The 18,716-nt window shown below is 36.8% G+C and overlaps 1 protein-coding gene and 1 long non-coding RNA gene across 4 annotated transcripts in view; one reads left to right on the plus strand and one right to left on the minus strand.

Moving 5' to 3' along the window:
* The first annotated feature begins 3,527 nt into the window (after positions 1–3,527).
* Positions 3,528–4,362, plus strand: LOC131146400 (uncharacterized). Its single transcript, XR_009134368.1, has 2 exons — positions 3,528–3,755; positions 3,834–4,362. It is a non-coding gene; the product is annotated as an uncharacterized LOC131146400 (long non-coding RNA).
* Positions 4,363–4,524: 162 nt separating this feature from the next.
* The window catches only part of LOC131146494 (probable cyclic nucleotide-gated ion channel 20, chloroplastic), a 168,215-nt gene continuing 154,023 nt past the window's right edge, over positions 4,525–18,716 (minus strand). For 2 of the 3 annotated variants that reach the window (XM_058096128.1, XM_058096127.1), the window contains 4 exons: positions 8,504–8,750; positions 6,374–6,536; positions 4,952–5,050; positions 4,525–4,833 (listed from right to left, as the gene is read on the minus strand). In XM_058096128.1, the coding sequence (XP_057952111.1) occupies positions 4,806–4,833; positions 4,952–5,050; positions 6,374–6,536; positions 8,504–8,750 (537 nt within the window). In that variant the 3' untranslated portion in view covers positions 4,525–4,805. Of the gene's footprint in view, positions 4,876–4,951; positions 5,051–6,373; positions 6,537–8,503; positions 8,751–18,716 lie in introns of all 3 variants that reach the window. The other variant, XM_058096129.1, reaches the window with a different exon arrangement.

The raw sequence follows: 18,716 nt of genomic DNA on the forward strand, positions 1-18,716 counted from the left end.
GGGGTATCAGAGTAATTTATATTATAAAAAAAATGGTGTAATTTTTGGGTCGTTACATTAAGAATCAAGTTGTATTCCTTAACTTGTGAACACACTTATTTTCCTCTGATAACTTCTAAGAATTGCCCCACATACAGAGCATTTAACCCCTGACAAATCTTTAATAGCCCTACCTTTCCTTATAGCCATATTATCCTTGTTGAGACAAGACTTGACAACAAACCCTCGATTAGAAAAGTGGAAACTCTTTAAGGACACAATGATTGGAGTTTTGGGAAGCTTAATTCATCGAATGCACTGAATTGACCAGATTGCCCCTCATGTCCTTCCTTAATCACCTTAATTCCCTTAATTCAACTACTTTTCTGATGATTATGTTGGACTTCAAAACATTGCTAAACCTCTATTTCCTCTTCATTGTATACCACTACCGAGTTGTCTATAGGATAACTTGAGATTTTTCTAGAATTTTGACTAAGTAGTATGTATGCCTAAAATGGATGCAAAGTATGGGAAACTACACAAAGGAAAATAGACACAAAAAAAATATACTAAGTTATGTGAAGAAGGATGAAGGTCTTGTTCCAACTCCCGGTAGGTTTATCACTTACAAGTTTTCACCCAAGCTCTATCCTAAGGGAGGAAGCTAGAGTTAAAATATGTGTGGTTCAAGCTTTATTCCTTATTAATGACAAAGGCTCCCAGCCTGTCCCTCATCCTTACCCAATGGGTTTGGACAAAGTTTAAACTGAGGGGAAGGGGTCGCGTGCCCCCAAAGACCTTGTCTCATGAGGTTTAAAGGTATTACACTCCTATCTAGTCCCAAAGGATGAAGCTTGGGTATGAGGCTCATGAAAGTGTGTGTGTTCACATAAATTTTAAAAGCCTATCCCTTTAACCCCCACATATCATCAGACCTTGCACATGTTTATCCATCCATTCCATGCATACAAGAATTAATCATATAAGACTTATATACAAGAAAAAGATTCAATGAACAAAACATTCACAAAAAACACAACAATTCACATTTACGAACAAAACATCATGGAACAATCCAAAGACCATTAAATTCATATTCGGTATAATTCACAACTAATTGATGGCTTGACTCTCTATATCCCCAGTGGAGTCACCAAGCTATCGTAACGTCCCGGAGAAAGGATCCAAATTGGCAAGGGATAATAGATATTGAAATTTGAATTGGAGTTGCTACTAACCTATTCTTTATCTTAGCGCAGTTAGAACACCTAGTCTTAGTCTGCTTTACTAGAATTTGGATCGGGAGTTTGGTTATGCGAGGGGAAGGTAGTAGCACCCCCTACACACCCGTTCTACGAACGGTACTTAATTAGTTATAAAATATCCCTAAATTGATTTTGATGGTTTTTAATTAATTCCTTTAAAATAAACAAATAAAAAAATATTATAAAAAAGGAAAATGAAAATCAAAATGCAATTTAGGAATCTCTAATAAGAACTCCAAATGAGGGGATCTTGTTAGATAAACCTCCCCTTAGAGCTGATACATGTGAGGTTTGGAATATCCCTTTACCCTTTTTGAAATCATTGGAACGCACCCATATGAAAATCAAGAAAATCGTAAAAAATCATCTTTGAGAATATTCCCAGATTTTTTAAAAATCCTTGTAAATTTTTTTTAGAATTTTTCAAATATTTTTTTCTAAAAATTTCTAGGATTCTTAAAGAGTTTTCTTTATTTTTTGGTATTTTATTTTCCATTTTTTTTTATTTCAAGTAAAAAATAACTTAAAATATTTTTCTTGACTTCAAAAATTGTTTTTTTAAAACTTTCACCATTTTCCTGATTTTTTATGATTTTTTTGTTATTTTTATCTAATTTATAAAATTTAAAACCAATTAAAAATATTAAATAAAATAATATATACAATAAAATAAATAAATAAATAAAATGGTGAATCGGGTCAACCTGTTCATTTAAAATGAACCAAGTTAAACCAGTGGGTGCCATGTGTCTACTCACAAAGGTGATACATGACATTTTTTATTTTTGTTTTTTTATTTTGTAATTTTTAGAAGCAGGGTATTGTTAGTACAACGTCACCTTGATATGTGTCACCATGATACCTCACTCTCTGAGACCTTCTTTTTATTTTTTAAAATTTATTCTAAAAAAATATAGGACTTTAAAGAACTTTTTCTTATGTGAAGTTGTTGTTGCAATGGGCTCGCTATTCGAGTTAGAAAATCAAAGTTATGAAACTCCAAATAACAAGATGACTGATCAGAATTAGGAAGAATGAATCATAAACAACTTATAAAAAATTTAACTCAATCGGACGAGGAATCACCATACCATCGTTTAGATCAAACTGACTGTGTAAGCATCCAATCTTGAAGTTGCTGCTGCAATGGGACTCCTGTTCAAGCCATAAAATAAAAGTTTCAAAGTTCTAAATAACAATCTAATTGGTCAAAATTAAGAGATATTAGTCATGCACAACGTGTAAAAATTCGGAGGAGAAATCACCTTCCGATTATTTGGATCAAGCTGAATGCATAGGCACCTCTAATCTTAAAACTGCTGTTGCCATGAGGCTGATATACAAGGTACAAAACCACAGTTTAAAATTTCTAAATAACAATCTAACCAATCAAAAGTAAGAAGGGTAAGTCATATACAATCTGTAAATAATTCAGCTTAATCGGATTAGAATTCACCACCTGATAGTCTAGATCAAGCTGACTGTGCAGGCACCGCAGCTGCAATGAAGCTGATGTTCGAGTCAAAAAACCAAAGTTTCCCAAGCTCTAAATGCCAATCGGACCATTGAAAGTGAAGAAGGATTAGTCAGGCACCGTATGTTAAAATATAAGCTCAATCGGACGAGAAATCATCCTCCGATAATCTAAGGAAATCTAATTGCACTGACACCACCAATCCTGAATTTTTAGGAAAAGCACACGTTTTTTCTTCCTCTTAACACGAAATTCTTCCTTCTTTTTTTTTTTTTTTTCTCCTCTCTTTCCCCATTCTTTTCCCTCTTTCCTTCTATTTTTTTTCCTCTCCTTCTCCGTCTTCTTTTTTTTTTTTTTCCCATGTCCCAAGCTCATATTTATAAGACTCAAGGAGTAATTTAATTAGCTAATCTAATTTAAATCAACAAATCAAAATTAAATCTAATTTGCTAACTTAAATTAAATTTGATTAACCAAATTTAAATTTATTTAATTAAAATCAAATAGCTAAATTAGCTTTAAATTCTGATTTTTCTAATTTGAATTTGAATTTGTGTGTGTAAGTGCCAACATGAAGAACTTCAATTATTATATATATTTGTATTTGTCTTTTTTTGTTGTATTAAGAAATAATACAATTTTTTTTTTTAATATAAGAGGATAAATTGGGGGTCTACATTTATTATAATATATCTAAATAGATAAAATTATTGAGAAAAAGGAGCAATGTTACTTTTAATTTTTATCATATTATTGGCTGTAATAAAATTTTTATGTGAAAATGTCTTCTTCTGGTGTCTGTACAAACCAGAAGAAGAAATGGAGGATACGTAGCAAAATCATTGATGCAGCCAAAGCACGTATCGCAGCATAGTGGGAATAGAATCCTTGATAGCCAATGTTTCAGCAACATGAGTAAGGGCTGCATGGAATTTTGATCCTCTTAATGCAAAAACCTATTTTTCCTTGTTTCTGAAGACGATGCCTGCAGGCTGCAGCAGCGCAACTGTTAGTCCTCATTGCAGCACCACAACGTACGATTGCATTAATAGTCGATCAATTGGAGTTAGAGAGATAATTTGGTGATATTTTGTTTCCCTCTCTTTATCCAGATCCTTTGAATCCTCGTCAAAGCAATTGTCTAGGGCACCGAAGGCCGAAGGCTTCATGAACAACTTGTTGCAGATTCCGGGTCTTATTATTAAAGATAATATTGTTTCTTGCTTTCCAGATAAACCAGGGAAGAAAAAAAAGCAATTGTATTAGGAATATGATTGTCTCGGCTTTATTTAGCGGTTGCCTTGTCTACTCCAGCTTTTTAGCAGATCCCACACTCGCAAAAGCCATCCATTCTTGATTGAAGAGGAGATGCTAACCAGATGTATGGAACCTTTTGACAGTGCAAGAACAGATGGTTGATATCTTCATCAGGCAGCCCACAAAGATCCCCTGCACTTGTTTTTTTCTTTTTTGAATAATTGAATTTTATTACAACACTTACGCTAATTTACACTTATGCATCTTAATTTACTTGTATAATGTCCCTAATTTATTAATTTTCTATTTTAGTTGTATCTCTTAATTGTTTGGACATCAAGGTAGTGAAGGTGAATAAATTTTCTTACATATTGTGTGCTAAAACTAACACAATTTATTTTCCTCACTAAATAGTGTTTGTAGGTAGAATTTAGAAGATCATATGCTTATTCTTAAACATTGACATCGTTGTGCGTGCTTGAAAAATTTTATGCTTCGTGTTGTATAACATCCATCCATTACTCCAACCTTTCTTTAGACCTGTTATGGGAAGTTCGCGCAAACGCTGATTCAATACCATGAATTCAATATGTTTGAATTGGAAAATTCACAAGATGAATAAACTGTGACTTTCATTCCATCGAGACAATTAAAGAAAATCAATACATACAAATGGTTTGATAACCTATTATACACAAAGCATAGTGGTCATAATACTATGTGCTAGCACCGGCATTGTCTACCATTCTTCCAGTGTTTTAAGTTTATCCATGACGATCCTTGCTTAACAGCTGACTTCAAAATGATTCTTCTAAAACGGTTTCCTCTCAAAAATCAGGTGTTGTCGATTGCATTCTGACATGAAAATTTCACAATGGATTTTCGCAGCCTCATATTCTGGTCAAAATATATATGAAATTTTCAACAAATATCCATATGATGTGAAAAACTTGAAAAATAGGGTTATGCTCACAAGGTTGAACAGTTGGATTCAGCGAGACGTTTTTTCCTGTATCTCCAAGCTACTTGAAGGCGGGTTGCTGCAAGGCTTCTCCAGTAGGGTGACTCATATCTGCAAAGAATATATCAGATTACTGTGATGTGTATGTTTGTGAAAACAAGTAATTTTCACACCTTTTTAATGAAAAGACCAAGGATAATTTTCTTGCCTTCTGTAAAAAAGAAGCAATATTCAAATGTAAAATGTGCCTCATATATTGCAAAGTAAACTTGTCTCTCATATATTGCAAAGCAAAATTAACCATATATGCTGTGACATTTATAGAAAAATGGAGTCAATAGGGCATGCAGGCATACAAGACAGTTTTAGGATTTAAGAGAGAACTACTGCCCAAGTTAAATTACAGTTCTGGACTCTCCCCATCAATCTGCTGACAACACTCTAAATCAGAGCCCCTCTCTGTATTTGCCTTTGTGCCAGCTAGAGCAATTTTTTCAGAAGAGGGTAGAGGGGAGTCGAGAGTGTCCAACCAAAACAGCGGTCTGTCATTCAGGGTCATATTTCCCTGACAAACGGAGAAGTCATAAAAATCAGTGTCATTGGCACATCCATCTGCTTTCAATTGTCCTTTCTTGTCCTTCCAATATCGTCTGTTCAGCCTGTTCTGAGGGCAATTTTGCAACATCCTTCATATTGATCCCTTCTCAGATACAGCACTTTTCTTCTATGCAATCCACAGCCTTTATTCCCCACCACCACCCCCCAACCCCCCCTCCCCCCCCCCCCGGGCCCTCCTGGCCCCCTCTCTGAAAGCTAAATGCAGGGCCAATACTCCTTCCTTCATCACTGTGTCATGCACAATACCAGAATGAGCCTCTCAATTATCTTCTCCAGAGGACACTAAAATTATGGGCCTGCTATTTAATTTCTTGGCCCACAATTCCTGTTTTCTTTGGTGATTATTTTAGCCCCCAGCTCAGTGAGCTCTTCTATGGCAGATTGAGAGGGGCAGAACAAACATAACCCTGAGTGGAGTACAGTGAGGTGAAAATGGCATACTTGAGCTAAGCAATGACAATTGCAGAGTAAGGGGTCATATTTGATTTGGATTTTTGATTCAATGTACTAAAAAAAGGAGCAACACACCATCAATTGCCTGACACATTTTCGGCCGATAGTGAAATCGTGATTATGCTGCTGTGACCAAATCCACAAGTTCAACCTGGGATTTTAGTTTTTATTGATTGTAATTGCAGGTTGAACATTCAATTTTTTCCCCACTTCGGTAGATAGTTTGGAAAAATCCCCCATTTTGGTAAAAGCTTTATAAAAAAAAAAACCTGGTTTCATAAAAAAAACTCCAAATTGGTGTATCCAATCAGAAATATTATTTTCAAGGCATGCATTGACGTTTGAGTATGTCATATGGATAACCTTATAGCCGCTTGAATGCGTAGATTCCGCAATAATCTTGTAAAAATACTGGTGACTTCTTCAAGATCATCAGCACGCAGTATAAAAGCTTCAACATGCGTTACACATCTTACCACCCTGCTGCTAAGCAATCGCTGCGCTGGAATCTTTATTCCTCTGCCATCTGTCAAACAGATAATTTTAGCAAAATTAGTCATTCACCTCTAGACTCTTGGTGCATTGCCAGATAATACTTGTATTCTTGAAGTTTCTGAATAATGGAATAACCTTAATCGAAGAGGATTATTAGTTTAAAGGTCATAACAGTAAAATGTCTAACTCATTTAAAAATGGAACAGCTGTAATCAAGAAGCTTGATTTTTATGTGTCACAATAGTTAAGAGGAAAAAGGAGCAATTAATATACCTTGAATTTTGTCAACTTAAAATGTACACACTTGCATCAGCCAGGCACTATAGTTGTATTGTATTACCTTAAACTAGAAAGACAATGTTGCAATTTAATGATGATTAGGTATTGACTGTAGTTTGTAGTCTACATTTTCCTATTTTCCCAAAAAATAAAATTAAATAAAATCCCAACAAGTGCTATGATTTTGTTTTCTAATCAATAAAAGTTCTGTGACTGATTTCTCTTTTCTGCCATTGGATATGAATAACATTGTTCATGAGTTTTAAAGGGCTCATAAAGATGACGGGGAACTTAGAATGTGTCTATGTTGTCTGCATTTTTTTTTTCAGCATATTTTTCACTGCTAAAATTTTTAAACAGGATTCTCCTGAGGGGGCGGAGGGTCCTAAGTACAGGTTGAGCTGATTTTGGAGGAAGCCAAGAGAGGTAACTTGTGAGATAAGGACGGGTTGTCCTGACTGAGTGGTTCTGTGTAATCAATTGATTGAACTAGTGCAAATTCTCAAGTGATTTTGCTTGGCACTCTCTACTGCAAAATCTGTGCCTCTCTTACTTATTGCTTGATCTGTGTTTTCATTATTGTTTGGAGGGTTTGATCAATTATGCTATCTCATCTCAATTTCTGTTCTTGAATAGATTAATTTACAATTCAGTTTGAAAGAACTTAAACAAGTTGAATTTTTTTAAGGCCATCCAATTCAACCCCCCTCACCCCTGCGGGTGCTATAAACGGACCAACAAGTTCCATTTGCCAAATTTGAGGATCAGTTAGGAGATGTTTTCACAAAGGCTTTGTCTACACATCCCTATTTAATTGTTGCAGCAAACTAAGGGTAAATGATATTTATGCACATCCATCTTGAGGGGTAGATTTAGCAGGGTATATATTATTTTAGTAATTTGGTGGTGTGAGTCAGGCATTCTTGTCATTATATCCTTTTATTATTAATACGTGAAGAGGGCAGACCTGGAGCTGAACACATCTCTCCAGGACTCTCAACTGCTGCCACTCACCTCCTTTCCTTTCTTCTTCTCCCTTCTCTTCTTCGCTCTTATTCTCTACCCGTAAGTGCTGTATTTCATATTTGTAATGAAGATGATTATTAATATCATATTCCTTCTGTGCCTAACTTCTCTACCAGATCTAATCTGGACAGAGTTGCCAGTCATGTACTAGAGTGGAACATATTGGACTTGGCTGATTGTGTAAACACAAAAGTTTGTGTGTCTAGTGGTGACTTAATAATTCAAGTGAACAATTTGGCTGTTTGGGAAGCATCCCATGTTCTTTTGCTAGAAATAACTGATTTATGTCACTTGCTGAAAGATCCTTGAATAATACAAGGGACTTCTATAGGTTATCAAAGTATATACTTCAATGCAGATAATTTCAAGGCAGTAATCTGACTCCGTCGTTGTAGAGTTGCTTAATTAACAAAGTTATTAGTTGAGTGTTATGGTACCATGCTTTTGGTTACTAGTAGCATCATTTGACAACATTCCTATTTAAATTGGAATTGCTAACAGCACATTCCGTCATGTACAAATAATCAAATTAGCTCATATCTGAACAAATTAATCAATCCCAAAACCAATCTGAGCAAATTAATCAGTCCCAAAACCAGTCACAAGTTCTGCTGGATGAAATGGTTGAATTCCTGAACAAAATCATTCTATGCATCAATAACAAAAAGTACTCAGAAGTTGAGATAATTATACCTTTGTTCACTGGCGAATGTTCAAGACACCAGATGAGAAGCTCCTCCCCACAAACACCCCCCTCAGACAAAGGAACTGTAATCCCATCTTCTCCAATACTTTCCATTTTTCCGCGTACAATGAAGACCATTTTCTTGACCAGACTACCAGGATACAAAATTTGGCTTCCTGTTATATATGTTTTTTGTCTTAACCTCTCACAAATGGCATCTAGGATGGGTTGATCCATCGAGGCAAGAATTCGGACCTGCATAGTAATTTTTTGAATTATAAAATATCAGTCAGCCAAAAGATTAATTAGTATATGACAAAACCAACATTTCCAACAAGGCAATTATTTTCCTTTTGGGCTTTGCTGGAACCACAGTTGGAGACACAACAACAATTGAAAGGTAAAAATTTATATTTAAAGAAAGTAAAAATTAAAGCTGTTACACTCCAATGGCAGGAAATTCCGGTATTCTCTTGCAGCATGTTAGCCTGCATGATCTAACATACACCAATATATTGATTCTGCAGGTCTTCGCCAATTTTGCTTGGTTCCATTGATTTCATTTTGATCTTGTGATATTCTCTTTGAATTTCCTCCTGCATTGAAATTTTGAAGAAATGGAGCATCTACTGAAGCATCCTGTAACTGCTGTTGAGCAATCTACTGGGTATCGAAGAATTATTTGCAAATTGCAATTTACAACCAGAACGTATCACCAGACGAGAGAAAGTTGTTTTATCAAATAAGATTTGGAGTAGTCTTTTTGATTGCCAGCAGATTAGGAGAGAGTGAACTGAGGTTTTTCAAACCTATCAAGGTTGATGGCAAGAGTTATTATCAATCCTACTCCAGAAATCCTGGTTGCTGGTGTCGAAAAGTGGCAAGAAGCTATTATTGAACAATTCATGGGTAAGACATTGGCTTTTACATATGTTCAAAATGTTGTTGATCAGATCTGGAGAAAGTCTGGAACAATGGACATCTTCACTCTGTTGAATGGTAATTTTCTCTTCAAATTTGCTTTCCTTGCTGATAAATCTTGGATGCTTGAAAATGGCCCTTGGTTCATAGCAACAATTTATTTGTATCTAACTGGTCATAAAAGGCTGAGAGAGAGATTGCAGTTTCATAGAGTTCCTGTTTGGGTGAAATTTCATAGTATTCTGGTAATTTACTGGACTCCAACTGGTCTTAGCTATATTGCCTGCTCCATTGATACTCCTTTATACATGGACTTATCAAGGCCAATGCGCAATCTATCTTTTCCAAGAATTTGTGTGGAAGTTGACCCTTTGAGATTCTTTTTTAGATCAAATTGAAGTGATGACCATGGAGGGGGGATTTTACTATGGTGGATGTGGAATTAACCTGGAAGCCTCTGAAATGCTCTAAGTGTTCAACATTTGATCATTAGAGAAAAAAAATGCAACACTAAGCAGGTATGGAAGGAGAAATCTGTTCATGCTAATAATAAAATGTCTATTGAATCCTAAAATACTCCCGTTCATAATCAGTCTAGCCTACTCTCAGCAGTTGAAGAGGAAGTGATTGGAGACGGTGAATTTGTAACATATGGGAATTTTGTGGCCCCTAATTATGATTTTTCAGTCTGAGCTCAATGAAGATGTTGAAAGTCAACTCAGAAATAGTACCAGCTCCCAATCATTTATCTATCATCAGAAAAAGAGGGTAACTAATATCGATCAGTGGAGGAACTGATACTCCAAAGCCTATACTTGAACTCGGAGTTTAGAGATGGTTTGGAAGACTCTTTACAGTGCCCTAGCATTCTTAGTTCTAAAAGAGTCATTGATCCTCTTTCCCCCAGTTCCAGCAAATCAGTATTGGATAAAGATGGATTCTGCTGCTAAAGAGACTCATTGTCATGATTTAAAATGTGCAGTTAATGAACCACTAACAAGGGACTCTTGTGCCCTGGATTCATCGACAGGTCCAAATCCATGAGCTTCTAGCAAGAACAATGATATTCTGTCTTCTGATCCTCACGTTAAAACTCAGGCTATGGTCCTAGGAGGAAAGAAAAAGAAGGGGAGACACCCAAAATACCAAGCATAGCTTGGAGATAATGCAGGTGCTAGCTGTAAATGAATAATTTCATGGTTGGTTGCTGTAATATAAAAAGAGGTATCGGATGTCAGGTTGCTAAAAATAAGGACCTAGAAGATCACACACACACACACACACACACAATAGGTAGCTTTACTCACCACTCAATTGCTGTGAAAGAACTCGGGATTGCACAGCGGAATTTAAACGCAGCAAACAATGAAGAACCAAATTGGAACACACACATGCAGTATATCTGAAAGCAATAACAATCTACACAAAGATTTATGTGGTTCGGCAAAGCCTACATCTGTGGGAGCAAACGGCAAAGGTTTTCACTATGAAAATCACAAAGTACACAATATAATCAATACAATGATCTTTCCGCACTCTGAATATACCCAAAATGATATATTTAAAAACTCCACAGAGGCTTCCCTCCAAACCCAACCACTTTAACGTTCCTATTTAAAATTTGAAAACATCCTCACAGCGCCAAGCGAATTTGTCGATGATTTGGGTCAATTCATCAACGAATTAGGCCTATTTGTCGATGAATTCGGACAGACTGAATTTTATCTGCTCTTGGTATCTTTTAGTCGACGAATTCAGTCAATTCTTCAATGATTTCCTCCTGCTGCTATGCACAAGTGTCTTTAAATATGTTTTCTTCCTTTGTTTATGCACTCCATCAAGAATAAGAGCCACATAAACACAACAATATCCACCTTAGCGATTATATGCCCCTTAGGAGAACCTAAAAACATATCTAATTGCTCTACATTGACCTTATAATGTTAGGTTTGGTTGTCTCCCTTCTAGCACTTGGAGACATGAAGTAAGTTCAAGCAATGCTTGAACTTTTCAGTAGTAACCGGCTTTGTCAATATGTCCTCTGTGTTTTCAGAAGTGTGAACTTTCTCCAATACAAGTTCAACTGAAGTAATCAATTCCTAGACCCTGTGGAACCTTACATCAAAATGCTTGGTTCTAGCATGGTACACTTGATTCTTCGCTAAGTAAATAGCACTCTGATTGTCACAACGAAGCACAACCCCATTTTTCTATTTACCCAACTCTTTGACCAAACCGGTAAGTCATAAGGCTTCCTTTGCAGCTTCGGCAACTGCCATATATTCAGATTCAGTTGTAGACAATGCTACCAAGGATTGTACCATGGACCTCCAACATATAAGTCCTCCTACAAGGGTAAAGACATAACCCGTTGTAGACTTTTTGTTGACTGTTATCCATATCCTTTGCATAATTAGCATCAACAAACCCCACAAGTGATGGACTATCCTGTTGCTTGCCGAACATGATACCATAACTAGACGTACCTCGTAAGTATCCGAAAATCCATTTGACAACCTCCAATGCTGTTTACCTGGATTAGAAAGAAACTTACTCACCACACTCATTGTATGTGGTAAGCCTAGTCTTGTACACACCATGGCATACATTAAACTCCCCATGGCGCTAGCATATGGGACCTTTGACATGTCTCGGATATCATCATCCGTACTTGGGCATTCAACAGTAGACAATTTAAAATGACTTGCTAGAGGTGTACATACCGGTTTAGCATCAGCCATGCTGAACCTTTCCAACACCTTCTCCATATAACCGTCCTGAGATAACCATAACCTCCCTACAGTTCTGTCCCGGCGAATCTCCATCCCAAGTATCTTCTTGGCTAGACCAAGATCTTTCATGTCAAACTTTTTATGCAACAGTTCCTTTAACTGATTTACCTTAGTTAAATTTTTCACAGCTATTAACATGTCATCGACATACAACAAGAAGAAAATAAGAGAACCATCATCAAGTTTATTCACATACACACAGCAGTCATACTCACATTTTTGTAGCCAATCTTGATCATATAGGAATCAAATCTTTTGTACTATTGCCTTGGAAACTGTTTCAACCCATAAAGAGATTTTTTCAATTTGCAAACTAAGTGTTCTTTCTTTGATTCACTGAATCCCTCTGGCTGTACCATATAAATTTGTTCCTCCAAGTCACCATGGAGAAATGCCGTCTTCACATCCATTTGTTCCAAATGCAGATCATAATGAACTACCAACCCCAATACTACCTTGATAGAAGTGTGTCGGACCACAGGTGAAAATATTTCATCATAATCTATTCCCTTTTTCTGTGAGTACCCTTTTGCTACTAATCGTGCCTTGAATTTCCTTCTTCCTTTTTCTGAAATTGCTTCATTCTTCCTACATACCCATTTGCAACCTATCACCCTCTTCCCATCTGGAAGCTCCACCAACTCCCAAGTTTGATTCTTATGCAGCGATTCATTTCCTTAATCATTGCACCCATTCACCTACTTTTCTCCAGGCCATGCACTGCCTTTTGAAATGTAGTTGGATCATTGCAATTGGTAATGAAAGCATAAGATACTAACTCTTCAAATCCATAACTTGGCGGTGGTCTGATAATGCGTCTGGATCTCTGTATAGGAATATTGGCGACTTGCTGGTTTCCCGATCTAGAACTCCCTGCAACCAAAGGACCAAGATCATTGTCGTTGCCCTGAGCCTTTAACTCCACCTGCACAACATGTTCATCTTTGCTCCAGTTTTCTGGCTCTTGTTTCTGTTCATCAAATTCTTGAGTACGCTTTACCATAGCTTTCTCATCGAAAACTACATCTCTACTGATCACCACCTTGTTTGCCATTGGATCCCACAGCTTGAACACCTTCACACCATTTTGATATCCCAAAAAGATGCAACGTCTAGACTTTGTGTCAAACTTCGATCTCTACTCACTAGACATGTGAACATAGGCTGGATAACCGAATACCTTCAATTCGGAATAGTTTACTGCATTTCTCGTCCATACCTTTTCTGCCACTTTTCCCTCTAGTGATGCCTTTGGTGATTAGTTTACAAAGAAACAAGCCATACTAACTGCCTCGGCCCTGAAGTTCTTCGGTAGCCCTGCATTAAGCCTGAGACACCGAGCACTTTCTACTAGAGTTTGGTTCATCCTTTCAGCCACACCATTTTGCTGAGGTGTCCAACGAACAGTGAAAGGTCTCTTAATGCCTTGTTGCTCACTAAACTCCATGAACTTAGAATCAGCGTACTCAGTCCCATTGTCTGACCTGAGGCATTTGATTCTCCTCATCATTTGGTTTTCCCCTTCAGCTTTCCACAACTTAAACATGGCAAACGTATTAGACTTGTGCCGCATGAAGTATACCCAGAATTTCTGTGAGTAGTCGTCAACAAAACTCACAAAATAAACATGTCCACCTCTTGATGCTACTCTAACCGGACCCCAAACATCAAAATATATATAATCAAGAATACCTTCCATATTGTGAATAGCTGATTTGAATTTTGCCTTGTTTTGTTTCCCAAGGATACAAACTTGCAAAAATTTAGTTTACATGTTTTCATACCTTTCAAGAGTTTCCTATTGTGAAGTTCTTTCATACCATGTTCACCCATATGCCCAAGACGCATATGCCACAAGACTGTTTCATCAAATTCAGTATTTACAGCTACAGCTCCACCTACAACAGCAGTTCCTTGCAGTGTGTAAATATTTCCATCTAATTTTTGCCCTTTCATCACTGTCAGATTACCTTTCCATACTTTCATAACCCCACCTTCGGACTTGTAATTAAATCCATTACAATCCAAGGTGCCAAGTGAAATTAGACTCTTCTGTAGTTCCGGTATGTGTCTTACATTACTCAAGGTTCTCATAGCACTATCAAACATTTTAATTCTAACACTTTCAATGTCGTTGATTTTACAATAAATATCATTACCCATAAGAACTGAACTTGAATTTACCAACCTCTAAGTGCTGAACCACTCCTTGTTTGGAGTCATATGGTAAGAACATGCCGAGTCTAGAATCCATTAGTCCATTAGGCGATCCGACCCCGACAAAACTGAAAGTACATCACCATCATTGCAAACTGAATTTTCTTCTCAAACTACATTTGTTGATTTTGAAGTCCCTTCATGTTTTTCAGCATTTCCTTTCTTCCAATCCAGACACTCCGCGTTAACGCGCCCTTTTTACCGCACTTATAGCACTGGATATCCTTTTTATTCTTGGATTGATACAAGATTTTTGACTCGATCCATTTCTGAATTTTCCTCTCCCACGATCATAGTTACCTTTCACCACAAGTCCTTCTCCGTGTGAGTTTTCATTGCAAATTTTCAACCTTTGATGAAAACCCAACAAGACACTTGTCACTTCTTCCAAGTTTAGGCTCTCTTTTCCTCAAGTAAGAGTGGTAACTAAATTTTCATATGTATGAGTTGCTGGCAGGGAATTCAGTAACATCAATGCCTTATCATCCTCTTCAAATTTTACATCAACACGCATTAAATCACTTATGATTTGATTAAATGCGTTGATGTTTTGATTTAAGTTCGAACCATCAACCATCTTAAGCCAATAAAGACGCCGCTTAAGAAATAATTTGTTAGTAAGGGATTTGGACATGTACCGACTTTCAAGCTTTTGCCAAACAGCCGCAGGAGAATCTTCCTCTATCACATGATAGAGTACTTCGTCGGCCAGACACAATCGTATTGTAGCAACAACCTTTGCCTCTAATTCCCTCCAAGTAGCCTCATCCATACCTTCCGGTTGAACACCATATAAGGCCTTCACCATCCCTTGCTACACAAGCAAATCTTTCACTCTCCTCTGCCATAAACCGAAGTTTCCGGTTCCATCAAATTTGACAACATCAAACTTTGTAGATGAAGTGCCCGATGCCATAACAACAACGCTTTGATACCAATTGTTGTGAAAGAACTCAGGATTGCACAGTGAAATTTAAATGCAGCAAACAATGAAGAACCAAATTGGAACACACACACGCAGTATATCTGAAAGCAATAACAATCTACAGAAAGATTTACGTAGTTTGGCAAAACCTACATCCACGGGAGCAATCAACAAAAGTTTCCACTATGAAATTCACAAAGTACACAATAAAATCAATACAATGATCTTTCCACGCTATGAACATACCCAAAATGGTATATTTATAAACACCACGGAGGCTTCCCTCCAAACACCCAACCACTTTAACATTCATATTCAAAATTTGAAAACATCCTTGTTGCCCCAAGCGAATTCGTCGATGAATTCAGACAGACTAAATTTTATTTGCTCTCGGTATCTTTTAGTCGACGAATTCAGTCAATTCATTGACGATTTCTTGCTGCTGCTCTGCACAAGTGTCTTCAAATATGTTTTCTTCCTTTGTTTATGTACTCCATCAAGTATAAGAGCCACAAAAACACAACATCAATGGAATCTACCAAAGAGATAAAGAAGAAAGAAAGCTCACCACTCTAAAGATACAGATAAGTCACCACTTTAGAGATAAAGGGTTTAAAAGATAAACTTGAGCACTCACAAAGGAGATACAAAACTGACGAGAAACAAGACAAGGACAAAGTCTGCAATTTTCATTCAAAATCACACTCTAATATGCTAATGCATGCCCCAGATGCTTTTATAGACTTGGAACAACCTTCAAGCTTAGGGAATTGATACTTCATGTTTTCTAGCTAAATATAGTTGACTTTGACAAAAAAAAAGACACATTTTCTGACACAGGGAATACAAACAGACACATAAAAAGCTTAAGCTGGCAGGCTGAACACTTCAAATTCAAACAACCATGACTTCTTGCAAACAACTCCAATTAATGTCTAATTTAATCTGTCAAAAAGAACACTTCTTTAGCTTTAAATCCATATACCATGTGCATATTTTGAGCCTCTAGAACCTCTTCAAAAATGGGATAAAAAATGGGCCAAAACCTGCTGGTCCACCACTTCAAGAACTCTCTGTTGGCATGATTAAGTCACCTTCCAGCAGCCCAAATTCACTTGAGCTAGTTGGGCAGAATCCTGTGTCATGCTCCCCTGTTGAAAAAGACTTTCCGTTGAGTCATATGTGCTAGCATCACCATACTAAGGAGATAAATCAGCAAATACTTAAAGTGTCTCCTTTCAAACATTTAGTGATTGGAGTGCTAATGGTACTAAAATCCTTGGTAAACCCGCGATAAAAAGATGTAAGGCCATGAAAACTCTGGATGTCATGTAGTCATCACTTGAGACATGATTTGGAACATGATGGAAACAAATACATCACCATCACCATCACCATTGCTAGAACCATTTTCATCACCAACATGATTCTCATAACATTCAACACGTTGCTGGATTTCTTGGATTTGCCTTCTCACCTCATCCATTTCAAGATCACGAATATCTCTCCCATGTTATTCTTGAAAAAGATGACCATGAACAGCCATGAGAATTGGGCTCTAATACCAAACTGATGCTAGGTTGCTAGCCACTCAATGAAATCCACCAAAGAGATATAGAAGCAAGAAAACTCACCACTCTAAATATACAAACAACTCACCACTTAAAGAGATACAACGTTCAAAGATAAAGTTAGTCACTCACAATGGAGATACAAAACTGAAGAGAAACAAGGCAAGGCCAAAGACTCTAATTTTCATTCAATATAACACTCTATTATGCTAATACATGCCTTAGATGCTTTGTAGGCTTGGAACAGCCCTCCAAACTAAGGACAATGATAATCCATGCTTTCTACATAAATATAATTAACTTTGACAAAAAAAAAAAAAAACTTCAAATATAAGCTTAACATGTTTTCTGACATAGGGAATACAAACAAACACATAAAAATCTTGAACTGGCTGATTGCACACTAAAATTCAAAACACCATTACTTCTACCAAACAATTACACTTAATGCCTAATTTAATCCATTGAAAAGATCACTTCTTTAACTTTAATTCCATTGTTGATGTGCATATTTTTAAGTTGTAGATCTTGTTAAGATTTGATTAAAAATGAATAACCTAACTTGATGACAGGTCTCTCCTTCAATTTATAATACAAATTTAAATACATTCTAATGATAATAATACCCTTACTAACTCTCACTAATTAACATACTAACACACTCAATAATAAAAATACTAAAACACATATACAACGTAACACTCCCCCTCAAGATGGAGCATAAATGTCATAAGATCATAGCTTGTTACAAATGAATCTAACACGAGCAACCCTAATGCTTTGGTAAAAAAATCAACAAGCTGCGTGTCCGCCTTCACATAAGTGGTTGTAATGAGCTTCTACACAGGTATCTCCCGAAAAAAGTGGCAATCAACTTCAATATGCTTCGTCCGCTCATGAAAGACTGGGTTGGAGGCAATATGAAGAGTACTTCGATTATCACACATCAACTTCATTGGCTGAGAATGTGGAAAAACCCAATCTTCCAACATGTTCTTCAACCAGACAAGTTCACAGGTAGTGTAAGCTATAGGTCTATATTCTGACAGCACTTGACCCGCCACCACTGCTTGTTTCTTACTTTTCCAAGAAACCAAATTACCACCAACCAAGATACAACACTCGGTGGTGGATCTTCGATTGGAAGGCGATCCAACCCAATTTGCATCTGTATATCCATGGATATAAGTGTGACCTTGATCATGATATAAAAGCCCTTTCCCAAGTGCATCTGTAAGATACCTCAAGATGCGAATTACTACGTCCAATGACTTGTCCTCGGAGAATCTAGAAATTGACTTACAACACTTGTTGCAAAAGATGTATTCGATTGAGTAATTGTGAGATAATTCAACTTCCCAGCAAGTCTCCAGTATTGTCCAAGATCAGGTAGCAAATCACCCATATCCAACATTAACTTCTTGTTAGAATCCATGGGTGTATCAACCGGTTTACATCCCAACAAGCCAGTTTCATCTAATAGATCAAGAACATACTTCCTTTGTGACACAACAGTTCCGATACGAGATCTCAATACTTCTATAACCTATAAGTATTTTAGTATTTCAACGGTCCCAAATATTTGGTTTGAAATTTAGTCTGTCGAAAAAGTTTTAAGACTCCGAATACCTTTATCATCATCACCTGTAATAACAATATCATCCACCATAAACAACAAGGATCCTACCCAATGAAGTATGACGATAAAACACGGAATGATCCACAGCACACCGTCGAAGATCAAACTCAAGTACTATAACACTGAAACAACCAAACCATGCTCTGGGAGACTGTT

Source organism: Malania oleifera, chromosome 13 (assembly GCF_029873635.1).
Source record: "Malania oleifera isolate guangnan ecotype guangnan chromosome 13, ASM2987363v1, whole genome shotgun sequence".
Lineage (NCBI taxonomy): Eukaryota > Viridiplantae > Streptophyta > Magnoliopsida > Santalales > Ximeniaceae > Malania > Malania oleifera.